Raw genomic sequence first — 13,014 nt, forward strand, 5'->3', positions numbered from 1 at the left:
TCATACTTACTCCTCATTACACTGTTACTTCTCCACACTCAAGGATATTGATTTGGTTTGAATTTACAGGAACTTCAACTAAACCAGCTAGAGTGACCATCATAAGCTGGTATGACCAGCTAAACCATCAAAAACGATGCCAGAACACATTTTGCTGTTTTTTTTTAAAGGCAGGGATGCCATAATTGTCTGTAATGTAGCTTTTTTTTCTAAAATTAAATACCAAACATTTTTATTAATGTCACATTGGAAGCTTTGAAATGTGACTGTAATAGTGGGATGTGTTAATATGGTTATGATAGTGCAAGATTTTACTTATTTGTCTCATTGTGGCAGTGGTGTAGTGAGGTGTACTACTGGATAGGTTACATAGGAGAAAGTGGGAATACTTTACACTGGCTTTTTGGCTGATAGGTGGGTATACTGTAACCAGCTAGAAAAAGTAGGTATTCCTGAGTATACCCTCCACTACACTACTGCATTGTGGTTGGCGAGCACAGAAAATATCCTGATCCAAACTGTGTCTCCAGTGTGTCAATGTCAGTGCGCGTTCAGTAAAGACAAAAAGAGCAGGCGTTGGTCATAGCAGCATTGAAAGGTGCTGGTATATTTAACATTGGCGTTACAAAAAACATTTCAAACAAAGTGATGCTGTGTCATCGATTCCAAACAAATAGACATGAAAATCAATAAAACGGCATGCTCCAACTTATGACAAGTGACATTCCCAAAAAAGGTCCTTATTTTTTTCATCAATGGATTCTTTTAATAACATTTTATAAGCAATAACATATTCCATTTTATAGAAAATAAACATCTCTAGGAAATACTATACACAATTATATTAGTACATCACATCTTACATTTAAACAGCATCAAATACTTATATACACCATTAAATAATGAGCTTCATAAAAGAGAACGTTTGGTGTGGAGTTTTTGCACTTTCTTTTATGCTCTAATACTTAAATATGTCTCATTTTGATATGACCAGTACTTAAACTGCCACCCTGTGCGGGGCGCTGTTACATAGCATGGAAGAGTGAAAGAGGCTACATTTGAGATACACAGACAGGTGTGTTATGAGATCTGAGTTGAATGTTTGTCTTTCTGCGCTGCTGTGGTAGGTGAAATAATCATACATCATGGCAATGTTTAACAGTAATACTTCTGAACTGTACATAGATATGAAGTGAGATGACCTTACTCCCGGTTGGACCCTTGGAGCCCTGATCTGCAACCTGTCGAGTGATGACGTCGTCTACTGTACATATTGAATGTGCACACAGGTGAGATGGATTTATTTATTTTTTTTTTATCTTTTTTAATTTCTGAATAACACAAAGCCTGACATATACCAAGGGTGACGCAATGATGTCGTATAGTCATAATGCACATCAAAATACATCTCCGAAGATAAGAGCATTATATTAAAATACTGCGTCCGTTTTTTTTCTTAACTCTTCGATATCAGAATATTTAGAACCTGTAAAGCACGTCATCATGTACAGTTTCCTTTTTTGTTTCGTTTTGTCTCTTGTTTTTAAACACAAACAAACACATTGAGATAGTACATCCAGTGGTTGGCTGCTGCTTTTCTGATGCAATGACATCTTGAAATTTGAGATGATCTTCTTCGCTCACACAGACACATAACACACTGATGATGGTGGCTGGAGAATGACAATGTGATTACCACACACACGCACAGACACACACTCACGCACGCTCACCTCCTGGCCCACAGACAAGGTAGCTGGAGGGATGCTCCTGTCCAATCAGTGTCCGCCAGGTGTCTGAATATGATAGCAACCCATCCGAAGGCAGAACACACACACACACACACACGCACACGTTCCTCGCTCTGCATTTCAAACAGCCCCCCTGTGCACTGGGCTCTAGGCGCACTGTCTCTAAAGCGCAGTCTATCCTCCCGTTAAACTGTGCCGCTGCCTTCTGCCTTCCAGTGAGGGGCTCAGTAGTGAAAACACATTTCCAGGCCGGGTTCAGGGAGCAGCTATTCTCTGCGGAGCCATACTTCAGGGTTCGTATTGCTCCTAGCTCCAGCTCAATGTAGCCTTTTACCCTCCCCCAGCCCCACCAGCCGGCGTGCCGTCATCAGTCATCACGGTGTTTTTTTTAGGTGTAGGTGGCTGTTAGGACAGCATCTTTGTTTGCCTTGCTGGATTGGTGGTGCTTGCCTGGCTGAGAGGTGGTGTTGGTGGTGGAGGTGATGAACTGGAATATCTTACAGGTCCTGTAGAGAAAGGGAGAAGAGATGCATTCAAGTCACAAAAACATGTAGAGGCAAGTTTAATGACACTCTAGAGGAGGATAGACTCTGTTTGTTGTGGGACCTTGGTGATATTTAGTGTTGGGTTCATTTTTTGTTTTGCTGCCCTGTTTATGAAGACTTGAGAGATGTATTTTTACTAAAATGTCGTCAGTTTATGCTGATTTCTTTTGGTTGGATGAAAAAATTGACTTGTGCTTCAGAAAGGGAACATTGTTTGTTGCAGATTTCCTTGCTCAAATTTGGGAAAGAAGGCAGAATATTTTGTTTAAGACTGAGCTGTAAAATAATCTGTAATCTAATCTTTGATGGTGCCCCCCAAATATTTACAATGTACATTTGTCCCATCAAAACAAAAAACATAAAAGTACCAAAGGATGTTAATTTTATTTTGACCAACTTAAAGACATTTAAACCAAAAATTGATGCAGAAAATGCACAAGTTGTTGCATAAAAATTCTCCAGCAAGCAACAAATGTAGTGTTTGAGGCTCCAAATTTTCTAGCAGAGGATCCCCAAACCCCCTTTTTTAAAAGTTACCACATACAGTGTATGAATGAAATCTGCGCCCTTAGCCAGAGTGTAGACTGTATATAAAGAGACAACATGACAGCTCCCCCAAAAGTGAAGCCAAAACATTTCGAAATCCCCTTGGTGGTTGGCTGTGATAAATCCCGCCCCCGCCATGTTAGTAAATGGGACATGGGCCAAATTGAAAACTCAAAATACACATCAATTATTTTTTCATAAGTTGTTTTCTGTCATGTTTGTTAAAGTATTTGATAAGTTTGGTTTTAGTTATTCAGTGCGATACAGAGGTAGTTTGGAATCATGATTTACAGCCGTAGGTGCCAATCAGTGCTCTCTCAGTCCATGGCGCCGCTCACAGTTGGTTGGATGGATGTATGTGTGGGAAGCCAATAATCGCTACTGTGCAGTCTGGTTCCAAATGATGTCACCAGCGCAAGATCGCAGCGGGTAAGTTCAGATGTGTCATCCATCTTCATATGTAGGCGATGGGCCTCTGTGACTGCTTCATTGCAGAATATGAGCACTTTTAGCTGTGACCAGCGGTTCTCTTGCTCAATCTGTCGTTTGGTCTGCCGGGTGGGAGATCAGTTGACTATTGCAAAAAGGCACAAAAGTTTCAGATGGATTCACAGATTTTCCCAAGATTTTGTGAAAAGATTGGACCTGAGCCAAAAGACAGCTGATTAACAGTTCGTGCCAATTGGAAGAAAAAAAAGAGGCAACGTGCATACGTGGTTGCTGCTACTGCAAATTTGCACTTGTTGTCTACATTCAGGTATACCGCAGCTGGGAGCTCACATGTGCTGCACATGCGTTTTTGTGCGAGCGTTTCTACGCAGATCTGCAGACATCAAACCGAGCTGGCTGCGGTGTGCAGGAGTGGAGAGATGGCTGCAGCTGGCCAGTGAAGCAGCTCCGCTGTGAAAGACACAGCAGGAACACCTCCTAATTGCGTTGGTGAGGTGGTGGTGCTGGACTGCTTTCTTTCCCCTTATCCTCCTCTGCAGCCCCCCAGTATCTCTTGTTCAACCTTTCTGTCTTGCTCTCTGAGCTGCCAGTTGCTCTTCCCTATGGCCCGGACTCAGACCAGCAGCTCCCCTCTCTGTTTTTATCTCTCCTTCTTTCCTTCCTCTCTTTCTGTTTACCTCCCTGGAGTAACTCTCGTATTTTTTAAACCTTCAATCTCACTTGTTTTTGTCTCAGTTTCTCCATCACCGAGTGCTGCCTGTCTCTCTTCTTGCCCTTCTTTTCTCTTTCTATCCCTGTCTCTTTCGTGCTGTCGCTCTCTGATGTAACTGCCCCCATTTGTCTTTTGTTCCCACTCAGCCGCAGCACAAAACTGTTTTTTCATCCCCCTGCCTGTCTCTCTGTGTCTCCCGCTCGCTACGTGTGTGAGCTTACAGGTAACCTGTTAATGAACCTGTGTGGACGCACACAGTGTGTGTCCCTCCACTTTAAAGAAGCCACAGCTGAAGGCAACATGTGTGCGTGATTACATCGATATGTGTGATCCAGCCCTGAAACCAAGCGAACGCAGGCAAGAGGGAGAATTTCAGAGGGGGACCCATGGGTGGGGTGATTGTGTGTGTATGTGTGTGTGCGTCTGCTCTTCCCTTTGATTAGGCTGCTCAGCGTAAATTGGCGCGGCACAGACCCACACACACAGACCTTCAGATCCCTCAGCTGATGACAGCTCTGCCTCAGCCCGCTAACAACAATCTCTCTGTGTCTTGCTCTCCTTTTCTCTCTGTTTCACATACTCTATTTCTGCTTCTCAAACGTGGGAGTTGAGGTGAGGAGAGGCGGGGAGAGGAGATAAGAGAGAAAGAGGGAGGAAGGGATTGAGGAGGGATGAAGGGAGGACGACTGAAAGAAAAATGGAAAAAGGGAGCTCGCAGGAGATGAGAGGTGAACAGAGTGAGGGAGCTGGAACAGCAGGGAAGCGCACAAGCAAAAATAAGGGGTACAGAGTAGAAAAAAAGAGAGAAATAACAAGAAGGAGAGAGTGAGAGAGAGAAAGGGTGGGGAGAGCATGTGGGGAGGATAGCAGGCAGTGATGCCGGGTGGGGTGTTTTGATCAGCAGCCAGCTTTTCATCCCTGTCAGTCTGCACAGAGGAGAACAGGAACGAGAGAGGGAGAGATGCAGAGAGGGGAGGGAGGGAGGCTACTGCCACTGCTGCCTCAATGCACTGCTGCTCCCTGCTGAATGTCAGCATCTCTCCCTCTTTACCCCCCCCCTCCCTCTGCGTTTGACCTTCCTCTCTGTGCTGCAGTGTAAATGCATCACCACCAGATGGCGTCTCTCTTACAGGAAAGAAGCGGCGTTCATATTAACACCAAAACAGTGACCCATTGTAATTGCAGTGGTCTGCAGTCATAACAGTGCGTGTTGAGTGACGGGAATACACAAAGGGCACATGACAAAGTGTTTACACAGCTACTGACAGTTGATATGGGTTTAGCATGCCAAGGTCATTGGGTACATATTGATTCAGTAACAAAATATCATTCAGTCCAAGATGACATCCTGGCCATCTTGGCATTGGCGTGATAGGGTACTTGATACAAGTGCACAATGAACACCAGCCTGAACCCTCGTGTTTCCGCCTTTGAGCCTTTCTCTGTTTTACAAGAGCTGACAATTGTGTTTTCTGTTCTGCACTGTATCATCTATCCAGCCACGGTGCTGCTGCTTGTGACAGCAATGTGTGAACTAAATTTTTTTCTGTGCCGTGGAGAGGGTTCGGGAGGGAGGGAGGAAAAAAAATTAAAATGCACAGCGGTTGTTGGAGCGGAGAGACTTAAATGTTCTAATGGGGACACAAACCTGCGCACACAAAAACATACATGAAAATGGCTGAGATTGTTATCCTGGGAGATACCAAATCATGTCCATATATTCCTCCCTCTTTTCTTAAATGCATGACTCTGTTAAAGCAGGGTGCAGTAATCATTTGGTTAAATATATATAAGGAACAGTGTGCAGGATCTATTGCATCTAGCAGTTGGGATTGCAGATGAAACCAGTTGAAACTTCTCCTGATGAGAGTTCCTTCAGTGTCCATTGTTTGGGAGTTTTTGCCATGAGCCACATTATCCGTGAGGATCTCTTCCTCTCCAAAAACAAACAGATCCAGTGATTTAAACAAGTAAAAACTCTGCATGAAGCAGTTTCTTGTTAAAATCTGTGTTTTTCCGATGCTGTTTGGCTTGTCGCAGATGGGCTACTAGCCCAGCACCTGCTAATGTGTGCTCACCTTTTTTCTCTGTTAACTTAAGATCTAGACATTCTGGAGGTTTTTACCAGGAGCAGAATTATCTGCAGAGGTCTCCTCCGCACCAAAACAAACAAACCTGGCAATTTAAATCAGTAAGAAAAACTGAGTGAATCAGTTTTATGTTAAAAAAAATGTGTTTTTCCAATGCTGTTTGGCTCTGTTGCAGAGGGACTAAAAGAACTTGAATGGCCCTATCTGGAGCCAGTGTTTGGTTTGTTCATCCTAGGCTACTGCAGAAACATTTTGGTGCAACGTGGCGGACTCCGTGAACGAGGTATATATATAAACGTCTCATTCTAAGGTAACGAAAACACCGCAATTTCTTATTTTCAGGTGATATACACTACGGAGAACATACTATTTTATGTTATATTCCATTTCAACCAATGTATACTTTGAAATCCTACACACTGGGCCTTTAAACCCTTAACATGTATAATAGAGGGATTGACATGCATTTATTCATAAGTTTTCATTTTCTTACCTCATGTTTAGGACATTTGATGGAAAAGTCATCCTCGTGGAATGTGCAGCCTGGGCAAAGAAAGTAGAGAAAAAGCGAAAGAATAAGCTACAGTGTCGCAGATAGACAATAACAATGTATGAAACAAAGAGATAGGGTTAAAATGAAAAATGAGCAAGAACGAGAGGGATAGCGAGCAACAGAAGAAAGAGAGAGGCTGAGTGGATGAGTTGCGATGCAGGCAGGCAGTCAGATATGGCTGTTGCACTCAGCAGGATTAAAAAGGGTCTTGCTCTGCTCCCTGTGCTGGCTAGGCAGACGTGGCAGGCCTTCTAATCCTTATACTGTACTTCCTTGGCATGAGGTAACGTAAGGGGAAGCCATACAACACATGTGCTGACACAGAGACACTCACTTATATTTACAACAACGACCAGGGACACACTCACACACATGCAAGCAAGTATTGAAGAGAACGTGCTTGTAAGACGCACATAGGGAAGCATTTGAGCCAGCAGGAAGGCACACATGCAAACACACACTCATGCACATTCAGTCCCCAGACAGCAGAATGGATGGACAGAGCCACAGGGGTTGTGGTCAATACGCACACATACACACCCTCCTCCCTCTATCTCTTCCCCCTCTCCCTCCTGTACACTCCAGGGTCCCACTTTCCTCTCATCATCCCCTTTATTCAAGGCTCACTGCCTCTTTTCCCTCCCTCCTTTCCTCTTTTGCTCTCCCCTAGCACTCTCAGACATCTCTTCTTGCACTCAATAATGTTACTTCTTGATGCATTTTCCTTCTCTCATTTTACCCACATCCGCTTCCCCTCCCCTGGCTTTCTTCCCGCTCCTTTCATTTTTCTTCTTTTTCTCTACCTGCCTTATTTGTGCCCCTCCCCATTGCCCTCTAAACCCACGTTCAATTTCCCATTCCCACTTTCCCTCCTCGTTTCTCCTCCCTCTCCCCAGCTTTTCTCCCCCTTTCATCCCTTGTTGCGCTCTTCCTCCACTCGCTGTGGTCTCTTACCTATCTCTTTGGCGCAGACATAGTGGTATTTATGAGAGCAGCCTCTCCAACAGCAGCTGAGGGACGCCCCCACAATCTGGCACTTGTAGCAGCTCTGGGGTTAGTCAGACAGACGGACATATGGACCGAGACCAATAAAGAAACAAACAAATTGACCGATAGAGGGACATGGAGATAGAGAGGGAAAAAAGAGGAAAGTTAGCGTCAGTCTCTCAAAGAAGCAGCGCAGTATCTCTCTTAACTTCCATAAGCAAGCACACTTTTCAAAAAAGACTGATAATTTTCGTCGTACCGTTTTGGCTGAGTTGTTGGCAGCCTCCCTCAGTCCGTATAGCCTCCCAGCTACCATAATTACCCCCTTGGTCCAGATGGCACAGTTTTCATGGGCCCAGTGCTCCTTAGCCTCTGCCTCCCACTGTAGCCTTTGGAACATACTGTCACCCCCCTCTTGGTTACTTGAGGCCCCTGAGCTGATGGCCTGGAGCTGCTTCATCCTCCTGAACCTCTCTCGGAGAGTTAACCTTCTTGGACCACCCTCTTGACCCATTCTCTCTGTTCTCTCTGCCCGCCGGTGGCGCCAATGATGGTATCGGCTACTGCTGCCCTCTTGAGTGGACGTGTCTGTGCTGCCCTCGCCCTCGTTCTTTGAGGAGTCGCTTGGTTCTTCACTACTTTTGTTTTCATTGATTTTCTGCGACTCTTCCCTGAGGGATTGTGTCTGCCCGATCGTCAGAATTTTCCGCGGAATGCCATCCTCTGTGTAGTAGGGTCCGCACAAATCGCCCAGGTCTCTGTAATTTGCTGGCTTCCCACACAGGCAGCATGTAAGACACCTGTCAGTTAGAATTCTGTTTACCAAAGGTCCTTGTAGCATGGCAGCAGTGTACGGCACTACCTTTGCAACTGTGAAAGGATTCCTCATTCTGAGTATGCCCTTTTTTCTACGTCTCTGAAATATTACTGCATCCTCGGGCTTGTTGACTATGGCACACCAAGAGGAAAAGTCTCTGGAGTTGTTAATGCGTACATATGGACAAAAAGACAATTTTGAATTTTGATGGACTGGTTTGCGCCTGATTCTTTTCACAGAAATGATCTCAGTTCGTTTTTCTGATACAGTTACTACAGGACCCACGATACATGTGTCTGGGTTTTCTTTCTTTTCTCTTTCCCTTCTCTCCATGTCCTCCTTTTCTCTCTCCTCTTTTTCATCTCGTTCACATCCTGCAGCCCTTACTACAGCCTCAATAACCTCCATGGCATCTTTCATCCCAGGTTTTGGCCCAGGCTTTTTGTGGACCTTCATTGGCTTGCCAGGAATCTGCTCTGATGAGGGTTTGCCTTGTTTCCTCTTGGTTGGATTTGCAGATGGTTTCCTGCCTCTCCGAGGTTTCTGAATGAGTTCTGTGCTGGGAACCTGGGGGGGCTCTGTGATCTCATCTGGGCTGATTGGCAGAGGTACTGTGGACTCTGTTGGGGTTACCTTCTCTTGTTGTTGTTGTTGTGTTGTTTCAATATTTGTCTCCTCGACTGTCTCTATTACTTCTAGAGGGACTTGGCCTTTTCTCTTCTTTCTTCTCTGTTTTAGGTGCATCTCATGGTTGTTTTTAATGGCCCTCTGCTTGGCTAGTCTTGGTGTTGTAACTATTAAGCTTCCTGCTTCCAAGGCAACTACAGAAGCGTCTGTGCTCTCCACCATGGCCCATCTCTTCCTTTTAGTTCTGGCAGACTTCGTGGTAGCAGAAGATACATCTTCGGAATCCTCTTTTTTCCCCTCTTCAGGAGCTTCTACGGGGGTCTCTGTTGAGCTCCGAACCTTGTCAGCTTTGACATCCTGCTGTGCCCCTGGTTTATTTTTCTCTTGTCTTGTCTCCTCCTTATTTACATCCTCTTCTTCCATCACATGTTTCATCTCTTCTGGTGTTGATGCCACTTGACTCACCTCATTCTTTTCTCTTTCTTGTGCCATCTCCTTTTTTTTCACTGCTCCTTCTTGTGTAGACTCTATACTTTTCACTTCTTCCTCTATCATCTCAGTGCTATTTATTAGAATAGATGGCTCACCTTCCTTTAAGATATGTTGAGGCAAAGCCTTGGCTGTCACATCATCAGTTAGATTGCTGTCTATCTGAGGTATCGGGAGGTGTTTTTTTGAGCTAGGAGATGTAATTTTCTGCACCATGGCCTCATATTTCTGTCCTCTGCCTTTGCGTGGTGGGAGAACTTTTGTTTTAGTGGGGCATTGAGGAGGCACCACAGGCACATCACTAGTCATGTCAGTTAGTTCACTGATGTTAGAAGGAGTGTCTTTGGGTAGGGAAGTGACCACAGAGGCTTTCTTGGGTGGCCCCCGCTTTCTTTTGGGGCCCCGGACACTCTTCTCTTTAGCTGTAGAGACAACCTGTTCCAGCAGAGGAGGTTGAGGTGGTAAGGCTTTTGGTTTGGGTTTTGGACCCCTCTTTTTCTTTACTGGTGTCGTAGGAGGCTCTGGACTCGCTTTCCGTTTTAATGGAAGTGATATCTTTTCCTCAGTTGGGACTGGTGGGGCCGGTGGTGCAGGTGGGTCTGTGGGAACATCTGTGTTTTTGACTGCTTTGGGAATGGGACTTTGAGTTTGTTCCACAGCAAAAGGCCCCTCTACTTTTTGAGAATCATCAGTGTCTTTAATTTCTGTTAGCGTCTGGGGTATAATATATTCCACTGTAATTTTTTCTTTTTCTTTTGACAGTTTTTCTTGTGAGGGCTTTCTGGATCTTAACACCATGTTTTTACTCTCCTTCTCTGGTGCCTTAACCTCATGGTTTGCTTGTTTTTCTTCCTGGTTTACTGCTTTTACATCCTGGTTCACTTGCGATATTGTGGCTTTTGGGCTCTTCCTGCCCCTGATTTGAGGTCCTGTCAAAGCTTGAATGGTTTCTTCTTGTTGTACCAGCTTTGCTTTAGAAACTGAGCCTTTGGGGCGACCCACTGAGGCCTTGATGGGTGCAGGTTCTTCGGGGGGCAAAACGTCTGCAGGCTTGGGCCCAGGCTTAGGTCCTGGTTTGGGACCTGGTTTTAGAGCTGGTTTTGGACCAGGCTTTGGTCCAGGTTTGGATCCAGGTTTTGGACCAGGTTTTGGCCCAGGCTTTGAGCCTGGTTTGGGTCCCGGTTTTCGTTTCACAGGAGTCTCAATTTTCAGGGGCAGCTCTGGTTCATTTGGCACAGGTTTTGGACCTGGTTTTGGTCCTGGCTTTGATCCAGGTTTTGGCCCAGGCTTTGGTCCAGGCTTTAGGCCAGGCTTAGGCCCTGGTTTTGGACCCGGCTTTGCTCCTGGTTTCGGACCTGGTTTTGGTCCAGGTTTTGGCCCTGGTTTGAGCCCAGGCTTTGGTCCTGGTTTTGGACCTGGTTTTCTCTTCACATGAGGCTCCACTTTGGGTGGCAGGTCTGGTGCGTTGAATGAGCGAGTGCACATTCTGGAACGAAAACCATCAGTTAGCATTTTGGGAGTCTGGCTCACAATAGATTCCTGATGAGCTAGTTCCGTTTGATCTGAGAATAGCACAGTTTTGCTTGGAGGCATGCAGGGTTTCTGAGTAGGCGACGGGGCTCCTTCCTCTTCCTTTTCCCCCTCCCTCTCCAAACTTAGCTGTCGCCTGATTCCAACACCTGAATGCATGATTCTTCTTCTGCCCCTGGCATGCTTACGTCCAAATGCCCTAGGCTGAGCAGATGGGGCCACAGGTTCTGGCTTGGCCAAAGGGGTCACAGCACTGGCGCAGCTGATGCCAGGCTCCATGTCCTCGTCGCCTTTTTTGGGCGAGGGTGGAGTGTCTGCCCAGGAAGGAGCTGAAGGAAGTATCGACTTCCCTGGTAGCTGAGGAGAGTCTGGCTCCAGCACTTTAGCATCACTGTGATCGATATGATCCCTGGACTGAGATGGAGGTGTCGTCTTGTCATTGAGAGCGGAGAACACGGGCATTGCAGACTGAGGCTGAGGAGCAGTGTCACCGATGGCTGACTCCCGTTCGGAAGCATCTGCTGCTGCTGTTACTGCTGCTGCATTCGGATGAGCAGGCGCCCCTGCAGGCTCGCTGTCAGTATGGAGCTCAGTAGTTTGACTCTCTGTCCTGCTGCAGAGATCTCCTGGAGGCTTCTCCGGCCCATCTCTGTTATTCATGCGCTCCTCAGTCGATGACACTTTCTCCCCCTCCCTCAGTTCCTCCTCAGCCTCTGCAGACAGAGGAGGGGAGAGAGAATGTTGTTGTTTCTGTATTTCTTCCTCTTCATCTGCCTCCCCCTGTCTGTCCCTCTCCTCCTCCCCCTCCTCTTCGTCCTCCTCATCTCTGCTCTCTCTCTTGTCTGAGTTGCTCTCATCCAAGGTCTCAACTTGGGGGGGTGGAGAGGTGTTCTCTGAGCTGTCCTCTTTTTCTGTCGAATATTGATCTTGTTCAAGGTCACCCCTAGAAATGAAAGGCAATGTTTTCACTGAGCTCTCAGATGCAGTTGGAGACTCAGATTTAAATGCCTCTGATTTCATCTCTTGGCCAAAGTGTTCTTTGTGGCTGGAGTCAGAGAGAGCTGCTGGGGACTGTTCAACTGAGTCTCGTGCATCGGGATCATATTTGCTCTGAACCTCTTGGTACTCAGTCTCCTTATAGCAATAGCTTTTTTCGGTCACCTCTTCATTTACTTTGCTGTAGAGAGCTGGGCATTTCTCTTCATCTGACCATTTTTCCAGATTTTTAGTAACTTTAGTTGTGTCTGAATCTCTCTCAAGGTCAGAAGTTTTATCTGTTGACACCTCCTCTTTCTCAGCCGATTTCTCTGTCCAGGCTGATTCTTCAAAATTCTCTTTCACAGGCTCATTGATATGCTGTATATCTGAAGGGGAGTCTCTTTCTTGTTTCATAGGACTTGGGATTGTGATGCTTGTAGGAGACCTCTCATCACCAATGCTTTTCACTGGAGTACTCATACCGTCTCCTCCCTGCCCTGACTGACATCTGGTAGGGTCAGGTGTAAGGTTGTGCAGACCTGAGTCCCCAGACCTTGTTGACATGTCATCTGGAGATGTCATGGAGCATGAAGAGGCTGTGTCTAGGCTGAGTTGTGTGTTATTGGGGGCCTGTGCTGGACTTCTGCCCTGGCCACAGTAGTAGTAGCCCCTCTCCAGTGGCTCATCACTGCTGCTGGAGTAGCCTCCCTCGTGCAGCTCCATGGGCATTGGCTGGTGCTGTGGGGTGGAGTACGGATCTTGTATGGGGCCTCCACCAACACTACCACCATCTGGATATGGAGGACTTTTGTACTCCTCACCCTTTTTGGCAGATGCTCCACTTCCCACACTGCTGTTGCTCCCACCACTGCTGCGCTTACCGCCTTTCTTGCCGGCCACCAGGGCCTCCGACAGCAGCAGCTGCTGGACATTATTAGA

General features: G+C 46.2%; 1 protein-coding gene across 1 annotated transcript in view; it reads right to left on the reverse strand.

Annotated features, from left to right (window-relative positions):
- Positions 1-576: 576 nt before the first annotated feature.
- Positions 577-13,014, reverse strand: part of rai1 (retinoic acid induced 1) — a 73,257-nt gene continuing 60,819 nt past the window's right edge. The window contains exons 2-5 of the mRNA XM_088091013.1: positions 7,894-13,014; positions 7,602-7,695; positions 6,588-6,637; positions 577-2,257 (exon numbers count right to left, since the gene is read on the reverse strand). The exon at positions 7,894-13,014 is cut by the window's right edge and continues 1,475 nt beyond it. Of these exons, the coding sequence (XP_087947139.1) occupies positions 2,249-2,257; positions 6,588-6,637; positions 7,602-7,695; positions 7,894-13,014 (5,274 nt within the window). The 3' untranslated portion in view covers positions 577-2,248. The remainder of the gene's footprint in view (positions 2,258-6,587; positions 6,638-7,601; positions 7,696-7,893) is intronic.

Source organism: Plectropomus leopardus, chromosome 18 (genome assembly GCF_026936395.1).
Source record: "Plectropomus leopardus strain MGB_pleo_1.0 chromosome 18, ASM2693639v1, whole genome shotgun sequence".
Lineage (NCBI taxonomy): Eukaryota > Metazoa > Chordata > Actinopteri > Perciformes > Serranidae > Plectropomus > Plectropomus leopardus.